This window comes from Lampetra planeri, chromosome 17, assembly GCF_965212315.1.
Source record: "Lampetra planeri chromosome 17, kcLamPlan1.2.h2, whole genome shotgun sequence".
Classification (NCBI taxonomy): domain Eukaryota; kingdom Metazoa; phylum Chordata; class Hyperoartia; order Petromyzontiformes; family Petromyzontidae; genus Lampetra; species Lampetra planeri.
In genome coordinates, this window is record NC_136123.1 from 5,089,532 (window position 1) to 5,109,578 (window position 20,047).

Here is a 20,047-nt window from a genome sequence, read left to right on the forward strand (position 1 = left end):
TATAGGAACCGAGTACAATATACTAGGACCTCGAAGATCGTTAACATTTACACACTTCAAAAACGCACAACGCCACAAACACGTTGAATAATTGTGTGCCTAAAATATAATAAGGTATCTCCTATTTTCGTCTCTCCCCCTTTTTTTGTACGGTGGTCAAATATAAGTCACATAGCAACACAAACCTTAGCTATTCAGCGCACTTTGAACGAGCCCAAGCAGCACTGGAACTGCACAGCCGGTCGTGGCATCATGATCTAAAGCTCAGAGATGCCCAAACCTGCTTTGAACCTTAGAGAGACCGGTAAACCACAGCTGAGAAATTGGAGCCATCTCCCAGAAAGGAAGGGGGATTGTTTCATGGTTATTGGTGAGCTACAAACAAGCAATCCCCGTAGTCTTGGCACGGCAGGTCCGGCCGTTGGTGCCAAAAAGATGTCTCTCTCTGGGAGTGGGAAAATCCAGCTACAGCTACGGGTGACGCAGAGGCGAGCATTTGCCAATCTATAGAAGCGAGTTTTCACTTTCTAAGAACACGTTTCACCTGGAGTTGTGAATGTACGGTATTGTCAAATTCAACAACACCCAACAAAAATGAACCACCCCCCCCCCCCAAACATGTAATGATGGGCTTCTCTGAAGAATACCCACTCCTGTGCTGCTTGTTTAAGTTCTGTGATAGTACCTAGAGGCGTCGGGATGTTCACACGGCAGTGCACCATCTAGAAGCGGAGGACCGTTTGCTATTGTCTATTTCTGTATTGAGGCCAGGTGGGGCCCATGGAGGTGTAACATCAAGTCTCAGAATCCTCAATGTCCAGTACGTTGCTGTGTTCACTCCCACTCCTGCCAAGATTAACCGATACCTTTTGGGGATTTGTTTTGTATTGTCAAATGGGAAGTGAATGGATGTATTGGTTGTGTGCCTGTAAATGCAATAGAACCTGCTTAATGTCTTGCCAGTCTGTTGTTTAACAAAAATAATGCAACTTGAAGGCCTGTTTGCAATCACTTTGGTTTAACTCCTTGTAACGGTGACCGTGCAGTGCCCTTAGGAATATCTGACCAAGTACGCAAGGTTAAGCAGATTCTGCTCTGTGGAGCGCGAGTTTGTGCTGAAGACTGGCCTGTGTGCCTTTAAGTGCTGTGTGTGTGTTGTCTCCCATATGTTCTGTGTGTGTGTGTCGTGGTGAATGCCAGTGATCGCTGCTCATGGTGCGTGTGACAATGTGCTTGTGTCTGTTGGTGAGCGGCTGACTTGCTTGTCAGTGTGTGTTGGCTCAAACTGTCGCACCCCTTTAATATATGATGAATGCATTTGAATGCATGTGTGTGTGTATATGTATTGTGCTTGTGTGTTGGTGTACATGGGTGCATGTTGTATGCATGTCATTCATGTCCGGATTGCGTTATTGCGTGTCTGCAAGCCTCACTAAATGTGTGTGTGTGTGCATGCTGGCGCCATGCTGTGTTGACTGGTTATGGGTCTGCTGTGTGTTATGATTCAGGTGTTAGTGCGCACGGCAGCAGCTTCATAAGGACTCGACGCACAGGACCATCTCCAGGTCGTTGCGGTAGAGCTTCCCGTGGTCGGAGAGTGCCATTATGTTCCGCTTGTAGCTTGTTAGTGTCTGGGCGTCCAGATCCTAATAAAAACACATTGACAATCAAACACTGCGCTTTTGAGAACTTCACCTTATGTCACTGTAACAAGGATGTTGAGCTGCATTATTTTGGTAAGTAAGATTTGGTCAACTGTAGTTTCCCAAATGTTTTTTTTTTCACAATTTCAAACTGTACAGCCATATTGTCAATCCCCGACTGGATTAAGGCCTTCCCATGCCATGTCAGTCATAGGGGTCATTTGACCATAAGGGCCATCCATAAATGACGTCACGCGATTTTGGACGATTTTCGACCCCCCCCCCCCCCTCGTCACACGGCGTCACAAAAAGTCAGACCCCCCCCTCAAATATGACGTCACAAAGCTCTGCCCCCCCCCCCCCCCAAAAATAAAACATGCTTCAAATCGCTTTAAACTATTGTCATTGGTAGTGCGTATTCAATGTGGCGCTGCACTCTGAAGTTGTAGGAGAAAACATTAAAAAGTCTAATTAAGTAGAACGTGTTGTCTATATTTATTTAAAGTTGCGCATTTTGATGTGACGTCACATTTCTCAAACCCTCCCCCCTCGTCACAAATGTCTGACCCCCCCCCCCCCCCACTAGGTGCGTGACGTCATTTATGGACGACGGCCCCATACTTCATCACACTAGTCCGGGTTGGTGAAGGGAGCCTCCAAGAGTAGGAGAGAATTACTCGCCTTCGATGTTAGCCGTGGCCTGGAATCAACCTCGGGTTCATAGGTTCATTATGCAGTGCACGAACAACTGCCAGAGGCACTATCCCCTTTGTCCATTTAGCTGGAGGTGATTTTTAAATCCTTTATATTAAGTTCGCTTGCTTGCTTAGGACCGTGCAAATCTTTCGGTCGTGTTTTAACCCACTTCCCGTGATCCAATCGAGCTGACATTTTCCACACAGACTCGTTGTGCGTGACAATTAATGTTCGTGAAAAAAATTTCCAAAATTTTACACTTTTTAGGACAAAAATATATTTAATTACCAATTGCTTAATGGTGCAATGCAATCATCTGACCCATAGGTGGCAGCCATCTCAAGCCAGAGGACGAGAGGACTCTAGCCGCCACGCATATAAAGTATTTATAGTGAAAAACTTTGTTTTTACGGGTTATACTTATTCACATTTTGCATTTGAGCAATAGAACCGGAACAGGATTGATTACCCTTGCCAATTATTATGTCAGAGGATCTTGAATTTTTTTTCCCAGCAGGTGGCACGCTTTGGTCACTAGGCACAAGAATTGTATAACTTTGCAATTACTGAACCATCAACTCCCTGTAAAATGGTCCATTGGAAAGTATCCTGAGCACTGTGCTGCCCAGTTGAGTATACAGTAACAAGGTTTCCAATTAACTTTGTTGCTTAAAATTGCCATTTATTACACCAAAAAAATAATTGGAAAAGCAATTAGAGATATAAGTGGATACTTCAGAATGCATTACCTACTCGAGACCAGTACAAAAGTGTGTAGATAAATTAATACCGTTTCAGAGAATTGCATTTTAGATTAGGTTATTGTCAAAGAAAGGCGTGAAACGCCACGTGAAACGTCCCATGCAATCACAGCTCTCATCGGCAACGGCACGACCTCATTGCATTCACTGAGCGACAAATCACGATTTTGAAGAAAATAAAGTTTCTCAACAAGAACGTCACCGTTGCGTTCGCACCGCGACTTTCTAGTTTGCCACTGGTCCTCCCCTAGGTCGACTCAGCCTCAAATGAGTACCTGGTGAGATGTGTAAACATCGCCACTAGGGAGACAAAGTTCGACCGGGCGTGGTGTTGGCCACCCAGCCCCTCGTGTGCCGTGCCGGCCTTCGTAGGTGCTCGCTAACAGCACTTGCCCCAACAGTCTGTGAAAGCTACACGGGGGATCTTTGTACCTTCCTGTTCTTCTCGTGAAGGTCCCGCAGAAGAGCCTCGAGTTCGTCCTCATCGATGTATCCGTTTCTGTCCTGCAAATTAGCAACGATCGCACATCGTGTCGGCGTTGTCGATATCGTACGTGTTATGGATATCGTTTATTGTTAAATTTGAATCACAGTTCCTGTGATCGCTGCTACATTGTTTTCATAGCTTTATTTTGGTGACTTTTGAAAACGTTTTGGTTTAGCCACGTTTGTTTGTTGTAGTACAGAGTTGGCCTGATAACTTTAATCTACGTTCTCTTATGGTTGTCATTGTTTGACTTGCATCCCACTGGGATTTTTTGCACACAGCGTTGAAATGCGGGTTTTTTTTTGGAAGACTTTGCAGTTTTTTTCCCAGAATTGTTCTGTTGCGTGTAGCCACTTTAAGATGTTTCTCGTTCATGTTTTTGTTTTGTTGCGGTCGCACCCGAGTCAAGAGCCGCATGGCTCAGAGGGTTATACATAATAAATGAAACTGAACTCAATGTCCGGCCGTCGGCGTGACGTTTCATCGGGATGCAGGCGGGGTTTTTTAAATTCCAATTGTTTACTTTCACATGCGCAGGGCTTAATTGGGATATCGGAGCATCCCCCCCCACCCAGCGATGACCCCCAGTGCCACCGTAAACACTCCGTGTAATTGCTGCACATACGTGTTAACGACTTACACGCAAGTAAATTGTTCTGTTTATTACAAAATCTATGGTGCACGTAATGAGGTTGTAATTGCTGCACACTACGCGAACGCATCCCCCTTATGCATTAATGGGAAAAAATACAAAATAGTTAACCCTCCACTGTCCCCAAATATGTGTGGAAAATTTTGCATTTATTCTCACAGCAGTCGTATAAATCATAGCAGTCCGCCGCAGTGGACGTGATGCATAATCGGGGTATTATGCAAGTATGCTCTGTGCTTAATTTCAGCCGGAACACAGCGGCCGGAAATTTTTTTGGCACTCCACATCCATCTCGCCTTATTTTGTCCTTCGTGATGCTGCGTCTCATTTTTTATAAACCTGCTTATGGGATTATGGGAATATAGGCAGATACAATCATATTGGAATTATTATGGAATAGGTGGTATCTAGTACTCTATAGTGGCAGTGTCTCACGGCGACAATTCCCTCCTGCTAGCCAGCCAGCCAGCATAGCAGCGTTGGGGGAAATATCTTGAAGAAAAAAATGCACTTGTGAATAAAAGTGATCATCATCGTCGTCGTCGTCGTCGTCTTTCTTTGCTCCCCGGTACAATACGAAGGGGTTTGGGGCTGACTGCAGTCACGTTGCTATGCTGCAGTGGTAGCTGTCTTGCCTGCTGGCCTTATGGGAAATATGTCGCCTTGCACGCAATCACACACACACACACAATATTTTCATTGCATTACAGTACATGTATATACGTGTTGCAATGGTCGCGTTGGTAATCTGCAACACCTGACCACTGAACCGAAGTGCTGGTGCGTGGTTGTGCTCGTAAACAAATGCGGAGATCGACATAAATGTGGCTGCTATATGGTGACAAAACTGCAATCACTGCATTCAATAAAGGAGCATATATATATTAATTCAGAGCACAGGCGTATTGTGCAATTTGCGCCGCTCAGTTTTAATGATCCCGATATGAAAAGACCCCCAATGTTTTAAATTTGCATTATAAAGGGGAAGGATATTGGAATTGCAGTCAAATTGTGAGGTGGCATGGCAACGGCTGAACGTCTGCATATGACCCAGCCTTTCCCAGCATGACCGGGCAACTGTGACACACACGGGGACTCACCTTGTCGTAAAACGTAAAGATGTCGTTGAATTCTTTTGCTGTCATTGTTACGCCCTGCAATACATTTTACGTCGTTTCAAAATGCTTCGTTAAAAAAAAAACGAGCTGCGACGTCCATTGATGACGACCGGCAGAAACTCAATACAATTCGGAATTAGAAAATTTGATTTCCACGTTTATTTACAGATATCGATTTAACGAATATATAACAATAAAAAAAAAATTGCCACGCCGTGTTTAGCCGGTTGCAGCGGAACATAAATGTAATGCAGCACTTTGGAGGCGATGCGTTGGTCCATCGCACTAACATTTGTGTGAATCCAGAACTCACTGGGCTGTGAATCCATCTGTGCAGAGTTTTGAGTGTTATTCTCTTAAGTTTTACTGGTAGGAACGAAGTGGACCAGACCACCAATAGATTATATCGTCCGTCCGTCCGTCCGTGTATCAACATCGCCCCCTACTGCAAACACTTGGCAGGACCCTACAAAAACCTTTTGACTCAGTGGGGCTCTCCTGGCTTAACAAGTGTAATAATACATTATGTTTATATTCTTTGGTTATTCGTTCCTACCAGACCACCCCGCAGGGTCCTGTTCTCCAGCTACGCCGCTTTCCTCCCACGGGCCATTAATGGAATTTGCCAAACATCCCAAAGCAGCACCATCTTGAGCCTTCCGAGACTCAAGCTTTTCTCGATAAACAAAGGTAATCATTATTATTGTTGTTTAGATTATGAACGGGTTCATAAGTTTGTTACATGTTCAGTGGAGTATAAAGTCAAACACTGGTCCTTTTTATAAATTGTCGTCATAACCAGCCATCTTCTGTCCACTGCTGAATGGAATCTGTCATGGCCATCATCTATGTATTGTTTCAGTTTTAATCCTGAGATTTGACGAGATCGGTCACGTTCCAGATTCATGTGGTCGTAGGCCCACAGCCAATTAGTTCAGAAATCACTGTCAACAAAGGTTCAGATGTTGCACTCACCTGGAACTTTAGCAGGAAGTTCTCCTGCACCGGCAGAAGTCTGCAATGATAACGAAGAAGGAAATTCAAGTCACGTTGTTGTTCGTGTATGTTTATTGTGCGTGTCGCCAAGTGAAATATGCATTTCACGATATGCATGTTCCTTTTTCCCATTTTTTGTAACGGCAATGGTACTAGAGTGCCTTCGAACTGACTTATTGTTCATGTGGCAGTGCTTAAGATTAAATACCTTTTTTTATCCCAAATTTAACCGAATAGTACTTTTGGTGTCATGAGATATCACGTATCACAGCGATGCAACCCCAATGCATCAAGAGTGGCCTACAGAGGGAGATATCATAGAACTACTTGGAAATTAACTTCAAGTGACCATTTTCAAGTTTGTTGCGCGGAATTTTTGCAGAGCTCTATTCATCCGCATGGAAGCACTGTTCACAACTAAATGTTTTTACGTGAAATGTTTGTTGCGGAGTCATTGGTAAACAGGTTGAGACCATCAACTCGATACAGTTGAGAACCCAATTTAGTCGCGGGAGCGAGCCGAAATCCCGATTCGAGCCCACGAATTTCAGTAGTTTCCGGCTCAGTGTCCCCTGAGCTACGCAGCCACCGCCGGATGAGCACGATGGGAGTGAAGTGAGATAATACCTGGCCATCTCGGACAGCTCCAGCTTTCCATCCCGGTTGGAGTCAAACATCTTGAGCTGCATGTGAGCGCACGTGTGATTACAATTATTGCAAGCACCGGCGCTGTGGAGAGCTTTGTTCAAGCTCGTTGCCAGCAACAGAACAACATCAATGCGCACACATGGGGAAAATGTCACGCCCTTGTTCCTGGATAATTCCTTGGGATCGTTGAAACGGCTATGAGAGATCACCGAATGACGCTGGCGCACAGCATTGTAGTGTGGAGGGAGATTACCTCCTGATAAAGGCTCAGAGCCCCCCCCCCTCGTTCTAACTCCCTATCGTCAATTCAATACATTTTGTAATGTTGGTAGAGCCTTTCAGCCAAACACATAGCAGATGAGAAACTCGAGCAGAATGCAACACAGACACAAAAAAAATAACAGATCATATCGTAACTATGTTTGGCGTTTAACTTTTGTTCACAGTTTGTTTAACGTTGACTGTGACATTTCCCCAAACTGAGTTTCTAGGAAGCCCGATCCCCCGCTGAACAGGGTCACGCTACCGGGCTTGCCGGTAGAGATCACAAGCGATACGTTGGGCGAATCATAATCGGCGTGCTTTCATGTGTAGTTCTCGTGGCTCGAGATTCTCGCCGACTGGAGGGAATGTCGTGTTGGGCCAACAAAAGTGACACCGTCATTTCTCTCCCAACCGCTCATGCCCTTGTTATGGAGAAGTGAATGGTGTGGATTCTGGGCAGAACCCAGCATGAGAAGAACGGACGGAGAGACAAGAGACGCAATTATCTCCGGAGTTGAGACCCGAGAGAAGACGAAAAAAAACAGAGGCAGACAGCGGAAGAGATGGCAGCAGCGAGGCGACATCACAGAGTTCGGAGGTCACTTCGGGGCAAGAGCAACCAAGGGAAGAAAACAGTGAGAGAAATAAGGGGAGGCCTCTTGTAATGTACGTTGAACTTCTTTCGCACAGTACGTAGCCAACCGTGCGAATTGGAGGCGTGGGGAAAGTGGGAATGTACAGACGGCTGATAGACGCCACTGGGCACTTATGTTAGGTTGAGTCGACCTGGCGGAGACGTGTTAGGTCCAAATACTGGTGCTGAAGTGTGGCCAGGATTCAGCCGATCCCAGGAATCTGGAAATGGGAGAGCGAGCACGCTCACTGCCCAAAGCACAACCACCCACACGCGTTCAGTGATGCGCGAATTTTTTTTTCTCGAGGTGCGAATGGAGCAAAGCGACGGGAGAGCGTCTTGCATGGGCTATCGTTCTGGACACTGGCCAAGTCGGAGCGGGAGGACGAAGGAGCGGCTTTGAGTGAGCGTACCGTCGTCTGGGTGTACTCGTTGAGCTTCTTTTCGTCAAACTCCCTGTTGGCCTTCTTCAGCAGATCTTTCAAGAAATCCTGTAAAAGAAGACAGAGCAACACGAGGCAACTGGTGATGTAGCCGGCCAGTTGGCAGGGCGGGAGAACGAGTGGCTCGTTCAAATCCTGGTTGGCGGTTGACTATTAACTATTCACTAACTATTTTTTTTTTATTTTACCAGGTAAGACCCACTGAGTTTTATGGGGGTTTTTTCAGAAGCGACCTGGCAACAAATGATAGCTCAACGAAGTGGCTTATCGCAGTGGGTATTTAAAGCAGCCCAAATACTCTAAACGCATGTTGATTCTAAGTTTGGAGGGAAAACCCGGAGGAGAGAGATATACATACAAACTTACACAAAATATACAAAACGCCAAGGTCGGGATCAAACCCACGACCTCCTGCATACGAAGCGAGGGAGTGAACACTTCGCCACCGTGGCACCCCAGCACATCACATTCTGGGGTCGATACAAGAAGTACCACTTTTGTCGCCCTACGGATAGACATGGCCCTGGTATAGGAATGTGAAATTTCCACCACTTGCTCAGGACTGTGAACAGTCGCTAATGCTCGTTTGAGCAAGGAATCTGTTTGCATTTTCCCCCTCGTGTGTGTGTGTGTTCGGGTCGCTCTGCGTGTTCTTCGGAACGATGTCCAACGTTTTGCGCTGCAGGAAATTGAAGCGTCGGACATGGTGCCCAACAACGGTCGATAGAAGTCGAGAACACGTCGGAGAGTTATACAGCGCCAGCGCAAACCCCGACACAATGGAACCACACGGCTTGTGTGCGGGGAGTGGGGGGAGCAATGGGGTGGGGGGGAGCAGGGAGAGGAGCAGAAGGGGGAAGCAGGGGGTGGGGGGAGCAGAGAGGGGGAGCAGGGAGTGGGGGGAGCAGGGAGTGGGGGGAGCAGAGGGGGGAAGCAGGGAGTGGGGGGAGCAGAGAGGGGGAGCAGGGAGTGGGGGAGCAGGGAGTGGGGGGAGCAGAGGGGGGAAGCAGAGATGGGGAGCAGGGAGTGGGAGGAGTAGGGAGTGGGGGAGCAGGGAGAGGAGCAGAGGGGGAAATAGGGGGTGGGGGGAACAGGGAGTGGGGGGAGCAGAGGGGGGAAGCAGAGATGGGGAACAGGGAGTGGGGGGAGTAGGGAGTGGGGGAGCAGGGAGAGGAGCAGAGGGGGAAATAGGGGGTGGGGGGAACAGGGAGTGGGGGGAGCAGAGGGGGGAAGCAGAGATGGGGAACAGGGAGTGGGGGGAGTAGGGAGTGGGGGAGCAGGGAGAGGAGCAGAGGGGGAAATAGGGGGTGGGGGGAACAGGGAGTGGGGGGAGCAGAGGGGGGAAGCAGAGATGGGGAACAGGGAGTGGGGGGAGTAGGGAGTGGGGGAGCAGGGAGAGGAGCAGAGGGGGAAATAGGGGGTGGGGGGAACAGGGAGTGGGGGGAGCAGAGGGGGGAAGCAGAGATGGGGAACAGGGAGTGGGGGGAGTAGGGAGTGGGGGAGCAGGGAGAGGAGCAGAGGGGGAAATAGGGGGTGGGGGGAACAGGGAGTGGGGGGAGCAGAGGGGGGAAGCAGAGATGGGGAACAGGGAGTGGGGGGAGTAGGGAGTGGGGGAGCAGGGAGAGGAGCAGAGGGGGAAATAGGGGGTGGGGGGAACAGGGAGTGGGGGGAGCAGAGGGGGGAAGCAGAGATGGGGAACAGGGAGTGGGGGGAGTAGGGAGTGGGGGAGCAGGGAGAGGAGCAGAGGGGGAAATAGGGGGTGGGGGGAACAGGGAGTGGGGGGAGCAGAGGGGGGAAGCAGAGATGGGGAACAGGGAGTGGGGGGAGTAGGGAGTGGGGGAGCAGGGAGAGGAGCAGAGGGGGAAATAGGGGGTGGGGGGAACAGGGAGTGGGGGGAGCAGGGAGTGGGGGAACAGAGAGGGGGGAACAGGGAGTGGGGGGGGGGACAGGGAGTGGGGGAGCAGGGAGTGGGGGGGGGGCAGGGAGTGGGGGAACAGAGAGGGGGAACAGGGAGTGGGGGGGGGGGAACAGGGAGTGGGGGAGCAGAGAGGGGGAACAGGGAGTGGGGGAACCGGGAGTGGGGGAACAGAGAGGGGGAACAGGGAGTGGGGGGGGGACAGAGAGTGGGGGAGCAGGGAGTGGGGGGGGGGGCAGGGAGTGGGGGAGCAGAGAGGGGGAACAGGGAGTGGGGGGGGGACAGGGAATGGGGGGGGAGAACAGGGAGTGGGGGAACAGGGAGTGGGGGTGCAGAGAGTGGGGGGAGGAACAGGAAGTGGGGGGGGGGGGGGGACGGAGTAGGAGGAGCAGGGAGTGGGGGGAGCATACCGAAATCTCGCAACGAGTGAGATTATTTTACACTTTAAGAGCCATACTTATTTGAAATAAAATTGAAATACAATATATCTTGATTAGCTCAGGCCATTTTCTTCAGACAATATGGAATGTGTTTAAGTTAATTGCAGTGGACTGAATTAGAAGGGAGTCAATGTTCCATGCACGACAAGTCGATACGTTATTAATAAAAAAAAACGCATCATATTTTTATTGCGACGTGTTAAACAATTCATGGCATGCAAGATTAAATTACGAAATCAATACGTTTCAAGCAACAGACATAATTGTTTAATGTTTTGTTATTAACCTTTAAATTAGGTAATATTTGGGACGGTGCATTAAAATAATCCGCAATCATTGACATGCTTTTATTACTCGTGCTCAGAATAAGCAGTCGATCGCGGTCCTCCTTTAACCACACACGTGTTTGCTCGGCTGTTTAAATCTCCGGTGCCGTTAAATAGTTAATGGTAATTCCACCGCTGTTACGTAATTTACTACATAACGACACTCTAATAATAGTGTAATTGTCACAACACAAGGGACTTTAACCCTTACCGGTTCATGAGCACGTACGCCGCGGAGATGGAGAGATATGATATCTCCCCCGTGTGCATGTAGATGATTACATTACAGGATCGTGAGAGGTAGTAGCGGCATGGGGAAGCCTTCATCTAGGAGTGGATTGACTCTGGCTTATGACGCTGAGTGTATCATATATATATAAAACTCTATATAGGATAAATTTTACATGCATGTATGAATGTTGAACTTCTTTCGCTCCGTACATAGCCCACCGTGCTAATCGGAGATGCGGGAGAAGGAACACCAAACTAAATACAAAAAGCAGTTGTAAAGAAATGAGTTTTCAATCTAGATTATTTAAAAGTACATAGCTCCAGTGGCTTCCTAATATCGGAAGGAAGAGCGTTCCAGACGACCGTAGAAGCACATCTGAAAGCGTGCGATACATCCTTAAGCGCGCGACACGCACACGAGGAAATGCATCTGCTTGCGAAGCAGACAGCTCATTAGATTTGCGAGATTCAATTCAGTCTGGGCCAACTCCACCAACGCGTGTTCCTCCAGGTGAGGCTGCACCACTCAGTGAAGGCATCATTATCGCTTGCTGTGTTCCGAGTGCAATATCCCCTCAGCTCAACCCTTAGCGTCTCACCACTTGGCCCGGCTTCGCCAAGAGGAACCCGTTGCTCTGCCGAGCATGGTGAAATGTGGCTCGCCCAATTTTAACTCTACCTTTTCTCAGTGGGTCATACGGGTATAATTACCCCACCCCTCCTTCTCTATCATAGTGAGTATCAGAACAAAGCCTGCGACTGTGAGACCTCATGGTGTGGTGCGCTCGCAAGCCGCCTGCTTGTCAAGGTTGAGGCGTTAACTCTGGGTTGGAAAATCACCGCACTAGAATCATTAGGGGACTGCAGGCAAGAAATGCAGAAATAAAATAAAAACTAAATTATAATTGGGAGCACGTTTCCAAGAAAAACACTGGACATTTGAATTCACTCCACCACTTATTTTTGTTTTTTTTACATTTTTTTGTAATGTTTCACACATCTTCTTGTTCTTTCGGTAAAGTCACGTAGAAGGGAAATAATAACATAATACAAATAAAACATAATAAAATAATTCTCACGACGTTTCGGAGGCAGCACAAGCGTCCGTCTTCAGGTGGAACCGTCACAGCACGATATCTGTATCATTACTTGATACAGCTATCCACCTGAAGACGGAAGCTTGTGTTGCCTCCGAAACGTCGTGAGAATAATTTTATTATGTTTTATTTTTATTATTTTATTATTTCCCTTCTACGTGACTTTACCGAAAGAACCAAGAAGATGAATCCCTGCAGTCACGAAAGCTTTAAATCGAAATGTTTCGCACACTTTTGTCCCGATTGTATTATCGGTGTCATGTCATGCGAGAGACCCGTTCAGGTCTCTTGCAGAGCAGTGCAAACCTTCGTGTTGAATAACAGCCGATAGAAGGTGATCCACGCAGGAGAGGGGCAGCACATTCCCATGCACTCTGCCACATTAATGTTCATCACAGGACATTGAAACTGATCATTTGAATTTTCCAAGGTATAATTTCACCAACGTTAAGTGCACAAGCAAATTAAATGTGATGGGGCTTTTTTTGTGTGTGTTGTGAAGTCATGGGTGACCGGGGCTAAGACCATCAACCAGGCAAAAACCATCATCACCTGGGAAACCCGTTCAATCACAGGCGGCCGCTTGGATTCTAACCCAGGATCTCAGTGTTGCACCATCTCAATCATCGCTCTGACCTCTGAACAAACCTGGCCACCTCATCACCACCCCACGTCTTAAACGCACCGTTGGGCGCGTGCATGTATGAGCTGTCTACGCGCGTCGAAGCCATCGTACCTTCAGCTCGTTAGCCTCGATGAAGCCACTGCGGTCCGAATCGTACCGCCTCCAAATCTGTGGGTGTAAAGCCACAGCCGTTCGTCAGGGCGACTCCTTCAAATGCGACGCGTCCATCACTTGCCAAACACTCACTGCAGCTGGGGCTTCCACGTGCATGCCCCTCCGTGCCTAAATCCTTGCTCAGCGATGCCAATGCTCGAGTATTCTTTTCTCTCTCCAATCTGGAGCTCGGCATGAAATGAGCCAAGTGACCCACGTGGTGTGCCCCCCCCTCCCTCCCCTTAGTTTTAGTGTCGCCGTAGGGCGGCAGCGTTCTGGGGGGGGGTGCCATCCCTAAAGTCAGCTCGCTTAATCGGGAGTTGTGTCGTTCAAAGGCATACCGTGAACTGTTTACTCGGTTGGTGCAGTGGCATACCAGCCAGTTTTTTTTAAATCAAGGTCCATACCTGGGGAGATCGTTTTGCAGTGTAAGGTCAGAGGAGAGAGGGATTTAATTTAAATATTTTTTTCTTTCTCTTTTGACATTTTGTTGATGTGCAGCAGTAATTCAAATAAATAATAGCTACCGACAAGCGTTGTTTAAAGCTGCGGAACTGAGTCATGGGAGAGGTGCAGACATGTAATTGGATTGTGCAGTTGTTGTTGTTGTTGTTTTCATGAAGGAGACATTTCACAGTAGGAGCAAAAGCATGCAAATTATCCAATAGAAACCTTGAGGTATGGCGAATGCACTTTGCAATTATATTCATTCTCGCAGGGTTAGTGCAAAAATGTAACAAAGCGTTTCGTGTGTCAACTGAAATGCACGCCTCTCAGTTGTGCACTCGTGCCCAAATGTCTCCACGCACAGGGTAAGCAAGATGTTGGGTGGTCACAGAAGCCTCTCCGCGTTTTCATGAAATGTGGTTGCGATGCGTGGTCCGCCTCAAACGGCCAGCAGTGTCTAATGCCATGCACCTCAAAGTCAGATTTCTTTGGACATGAAACGAGGGAACAAGAGACTGAGAATAATGCTTTGACTGGGAAAATTATAAAGCTACAAGACGCATTGGGGAATACAGCAAATTAAGTTAAATAAGCAATTTTAACAATTGCGAAGTTGTCGAGTAATATCATGGACAGATCTGAATGGAAAGCCATGATGGCCGACAGACATATTTGAGGAGGGACATGGTACATAGTGAGATCTCCGATAGAATCAGAATCTTGATTTAGACTGGGGGAATCCGATGAGCTACGAAGCTTTTTTTCACAAATGTCCAGTATGGGCGGGGTCAACGGGTTATCATCATGTTGATGCAATGAGGTGCGAGCAACGGGACATTGTGATAACCGAATGACATCTGGGCGCGAAGGGAGTTCGGCGACAATTCACCGGCAAACGCAACTTTGGGTTTGGAAGCCACAGGTTGTGCGTGACTCTGGGGGACAATCTGCGATAGGACAGTCAGTTGGACACTCATCCCCGAGTCCTCATTTCTCCATGATTATTCATGATTATTCATGTCTCGAAAGCAGCCTGTTTGCCGCATAAATTCGTGTAAATTATGCACCCGTTCATTTATTCATTCGCAAAGCAGGTAAAATGCACCGCACCATATGCGTCTGTAGATTTGCTGTTTGAAAATTGCGAAAATGGAGTTAGTGTACGTTTCACTATTTCCTAAAGGGTTGACAAAATGTATGCCAATGTGCGCAAAAAAAATACATCTTTGGCAGCCACTCACGGCTTTCAGCTCAGTGTAACGGCAAAGGCAGTCATCACAGCAGATTGCAGAATGAGGGAAGCATCTTAGATTATTTTGATTTCCCTTTAATTTCCACCATCATGCCCATAATGAGAATGATTACGACTGCTTAATGAAAATTCTATTGAAATGCTAAATAATATTTGACGTCCATTTTTCCCTCTCCAACCATAAGAATGGCTCTGTATTGTATGTGCTGGCTGTGTAATCATTGAACTTCTTCCCGGAAAATGCAATGAATTTTCACTATTGGGCTTCACGAATTTTAGATTTGAAGCTTTCCTGACTGCAAGGATTCATACTCTTAGTTTTTTCGGTAAAGTCACGTAGGTAAAAAAAATGAAATTAAAATTAATAAAAATAAAATAATAAAAAGCACGACGTTTCGGAGGCAACACAAGTCTCCGTCATCAGGTGGGACCGTCACAACCATATTTCTTATTAATTTTAAATTCATTTTTTTTACCTACGTGACTTTACCGAAAAAACTAAAAGTATACTTCACGAATTTATTCTATATTTTTTTCACATTTTTTTCCCGTTGCGCTTGCATCGTTTCTTGTTTGTTCCGTCCGCTTTTGGTGAGTTGTATTTAAATACATCCTCAGGTCTCATCCCTTGGGGAGAGTGGCACGGTGTTGTTGCAGCCTACTGCCGATACGAGTCGTAATAAGCCCAGCCTTGAGGCCGACATTCTCTGTTTCTGCAGCACCCAGAAGCGCACCCTATCAATTGTAACATATGCATATCATTTATATGAATTGTGGTTGGTTTTCACTCCAACGATTCATAAAGAACATGAGCACATGGATCGACTTTAATCTCTTTGCTTCATCATTCGCACGGCTGCTGATGTAGACGCAGAGCAACAACTACGATTTCACATCCAGGTGGTCAAGAGAGACAACCGAGTCAGAAGTAGTGGAGATGTATTGTTGTGATTTTCTCCTTCGTATTTGTGGATCGGGCCATTGCGTCGTTATTTGTTGTGTGATCTGTTTTGGATGACCACAGTCGCACACTGGATAGTTTTTAATTTTCTATTTGTGCATCAGGTTTCTATACAAGTGCCATGGTTTGTACGGATGCGGTTTAGGGTGGAACAGGAGCTTCGTGGAAGATCAAAACCAGAGATCTTAATTTTGAAGCTTTCGTGACTGCAGGAATTATTCTTTGGTTCTGTCGGTAAAGTCACGTATACAGATAAAATAATAAATTAAATAATAGCATACGACGTTTCGATTGCAACACAAGCAATCATCATCAGGTATAAATGAAATAGCAACAAAAAATCTAACCAGAAAACTTTAGACAGACATATAAGCAGACAGATATCATAGTTTTCTGGTTAGATTTTTTGTTGCTATTTCATTTATACCTGATGATGATTGCTTGTGTTGCAATCGAAACGTCGTATGCTATTATTTAATTCATTATTTTACCTTTATACGTGACTTTACCGAAATAACCAAAGAATAAAACCGGAGATCTTTAATCTTTATAACAACGTGCTGATTACATGCCGATGAAGTATTCCCTGCTCCATTGAAACAAATTTGATTGCATTTTAAAGGATGAACCAGGTGCACTCTGTGCATGCCTGCATGTACCCTCTGTACGTGTGCCGTGGCAGAGCGAGTGTCTTCCTCACCTCCATGAACTCTGCGCTGGACTTGACGTGCTGCCGGAAAAACAGCAGGAAGTTCTCCTCGGTCGGCAGAATCTGCGCGAGCTGTGGATCCAGAGTTCATCAGGCACGCGACTCATTCGTGGACTTATTCGTTCACGATGTTTGCATCTCTACAGCGTTGAGTGAAGCAAGAGGGTATAGGTGCAGGCCCTGCCATTGCCCGCTCAGACCACTGTTGGTGGAAGTGCCTCCAACTAAGAGGAGCTCTGGAGGGTATTCATCTACTCTTCCACAATTTGCCCTTAGTACTAAGCTGAAAACATTCGTGAAGATGCATATCCAATCCATGGGGCATTATTGTAACTCCGTTTATTTGAAATAATTTGCATCCAATATGGAAGAAATTTGTCCGTTGTTTCCAATAAGATTTTTATAATAACAGTGAAATCCTTTGGCTCGTTCACGAATCAATTTACAAACGCGCTGTATGTGGTATCGAGTTAAATGTTGTCGGTTATATAATGCATTTATGAATTTAAGTGCGATCTCTTTTTTAGCCTTCACTTTTTTTAGCCTCTTCGTACGAGGGCGGTTAATTAATTTGCACACGCATTTGAGAAATGTTATGGTTACAGTGCCGATATGAATAATGAAGCGGCTGCCTTTCAATAAAAGTGAGTGTGCCTGGAGAGAGCTCCTGGATGAAACGCGCAATTAGGCGACAAAGCTTTAGTGCGTGAGAAGCATTGCTTCTGAGCGTGATCTGAAACGCTTTGAACCACAAACAAGCAAAGTGCACAACGATCACACAACAGCAGCCCCCCAACTGGGAGCAGAGAGAAAAGGACAACTGGATTTTGCTGGCAAACATCTGCCATCCATTAACTGTCCACTGATGATTTCAATACAAGTCCACTTTTAACATTCAGCTCTTTATGAGTTTATGGCCTAAATAAACCACGATATAATCATGGATATTTTTTTATTTCTTCTCCAGAATTGCGTCGCTCAGTCTCAAGGTGTTGTTAAGGTGGGTGATGCATTGGAATCTTTGTTAAATTCCTTCTTGACGTGTTCTATTAAAAACACAAAATCATACAATTGCGTAATAAAGATGTGGGTTGTCATGGTTATCGCGCTGCGCTATGAACCTGGCGATCCGAGTTTGATTCCCCGCCACGACTAACATCGATGGCGAGTGATATGGATGCTGTGGCTTTCTTGGACTTGTATTAAAATTTGAGATTAGTTTTCTTTAATTCATAGTTAATTGTATTCTGTGCCATATTAGCATTCCACATCCGTGTTTATATTTGTGCGCACACACATAAGTGATGTTGTTGTTGTTGTTGTTGTCAAAATGTGAACCACAGAATACGAGGAATTTGGAGAATGAGGTCCTTTCACCTTGCAGCATGCTGGACATAATATTAATCAATAAAAATAATATTGCATAAGCAAGGCCGCCTCGGAATGCTCATGCCAGGAATTATGCACGGCAGAATTATATTATCTAAAAAAAGTAAGCAAATAAACAATAACGCTAACTGCTACATACTCGTGTTTTCTTCGCTAATGGGCCTTATCTGTAAAGGTCACTAAATTAAAGTGCACAGGTGGAAGCAAATCACACGTAAAACTCACCTCCGCCAACTCGATCCGACCGTCAGAGTTTTGGTCAAATTTCTCCATGAATTCTTTCATGCTCTCCCTGAAGGATTCGGAATCCTATGCAAGGTAAGTGGACAACATGAGAGACACTTCATTCACAAAGCCAGTGCGTGTGTGCATGTGTGCGTGCGTTTGCGTGTGCCCTTGGGCTGTGTGGCTGGGCTATTTGTGAACTTTTTATAGGAAGCATTGCCAAACGTCTATCAATACCGTGTTCTTCACAAATGTTCAGAGGTGGGCCACTTTCGCCGATAACACATTATCAGTGTGAGGGCCGCCACACATTTAAAACCATTGGGGTTTGACAGCAGGTTGATGATGGGGGTGGTGGGGGGGCTGTTTTCACTCTGTGTGTATTGTCGAGGGCCGCACGTCCGGGGCCGCACTGAAGGCCACCAGGGACCGCCAGTGGCCTGCAGACCACTACCGGAGAGGTAAGATCGAAGGTTGCCGCTCATACAAAATGAGTATGGACAATGCATATTTCAGATGGGTCCACTGGCTTGCCCTGGCCGGCATGGGCTCTGCCGCATTGGTTGAAACGGGGCACGCGGTCCAATATCCCCGCGCTTTGTAGCCCAGCGCCTCGGCACCTCTGGCGCGTGTGCCCCGGTGCGGATGAACCATCTCCGCACTCAATCGCCAGGCCACTGGGTGGGTCTCCTCAGCACTATTGTGGCTGTATTTTGACTCTTTATAAAGAGCTTGTGTGGTTTCACGCTGGCATGCCTACATGCCTGTGTGTGATAGTGTTGCCCCCTCGCACACGTGGGTGTTTCTCCAGATGCTCTGGTTTCTACCAAGATGTATAAACACTCATTAACTGACTTAAAACATATACATATGCGTAGAGGATGGCAGACCTTGGATAAATGTTGAGCCCGCGGGCTCACCGCTTCGCTGCCTTCCAACTTGTCGGTGGTTCCTCGGCGATTGTGAGATGCAATTTGCATGAACGACGATGCTTCATAATTTTTGTTTACATTGCTGTTAAAATATTGTTATGTATGGCTTTGAGTTACAAGGAATTTATTTTTACATATTTCGTTTCACTAAAAATTCCTGAATCTGTTCAACCTGCTACATTCCCAGCAATACACTTCTAATTTGATTAACATCCACTACCTATGCATTTACGGTCTAACAGCACGCATGACTGACACAGCATGGGCATAGGCCTTCAGGCTTTGTAAATTCAGTGTTGTTAATTCATTAAACGCGGAGGCCTATTTGCTGTTAACCTTCAACCTTAATTAGAATCATTACCCATCTCCCTTGTAATCGTGACATGCACGGCGAAGAATTGCACGCACCTTCATAGGAAATGAGAGCAATTATTTATCGCGCTACATTTGAAATTCCCAATCACTTGCCCATTGCGTGATTATCTGATTTCCACCCCACCCCCGCCCCCGTCCCCACGAGGCCCTATCGTTAGTTAAGCAACAGCAGCAGCATGGGACGTACAGAGCGCTGTTTGTGGGGCGACGATTGTCACCTTGCATTGTTGTTGCAATCGCTCGCGGCTTCCGCTGCACAAACACGTCCCTTAGTGTGCGTTCAATTATACATCAGCTTTCGAAGATGCCTTTTTTTTTAACGGACGTCTATGCACACAGCGAACGTACGCACTCGGCATCCTGCATCGCGATATCGCCAGGGCGCTCTCACGTCTCAACGCGTTCCCTGCATCTCCACAATCCAGTGAATCTACAGGTGCATATTGTGAATGTTGTGGCTTTTGCTCCCCAACACACCGCTGTGCTCTACTCGTAATACATGGGCATGTTCAGTTTACGGGACAAAACTTACTAACTGCATGGCTGTGTAGGGTGGTGGCGGGTTTCACGACACATTTATATACTTATGCGATCTAACCCACAAAAAACCCTCTATTGTGCTAAAGGT

At 46.6% G+C, this 20,047-nt stretch overlaps 1 protein-coding gene across 2 annotated transcripts in view; it reads right to left on the reverse strand.

Moving 5' to 3' along the window:
* Positions 1-1,359: 1,359 nt before the first annotated feature.
* Positions 1,360-20,047, reverse strand: part of CALB2 (calbindin 2) — a 42,830-nt gene continuing 24,142 nt past the window's right edge. Inside the window, exons 3-11 of one of the 2 annotated variants that reach the window (XM_078601927.1) lie at positions 18,113-18,196; positions 16,490-16,570; positions 13,088-13,144; positions 8,313-8,390; positions 6,981-7,036; positions 6,333-6,372; positions 5,340-5,393; positions 3,533-3,604; positions 1,360-1,646 (exon numbers count right to left, since the gene is read on the reverse strand). In XM_078601927.1, the coding sequence (XP_078458053.1) occupies positions 1,533-1,646; positions 3,533-3,604; positions 5,340-5,393; positions 6,333-6,372; positions 6,981-7,036; positions 8,313-8,390; positions 13,088-13,144; positions 16,490-16,570; positions 18,113-18,196 (636 nt within the window). In that variant the 3' untranslated portion in view covers positions 1,360-1,532. The remainder of the gene's footprint in view (positions 1,647-3,532; positions 3,605-5,339; positions 5,394-6,332; positions 6,373-6,980; positions 7,037-8,312; positions 8,391-13,087; positions 13,145-16,489; positions 16,571-18,112; positions 18,197-20,047) is intronic. The other variant, XM_078601929.1, reaches the window with a different exon arrangement.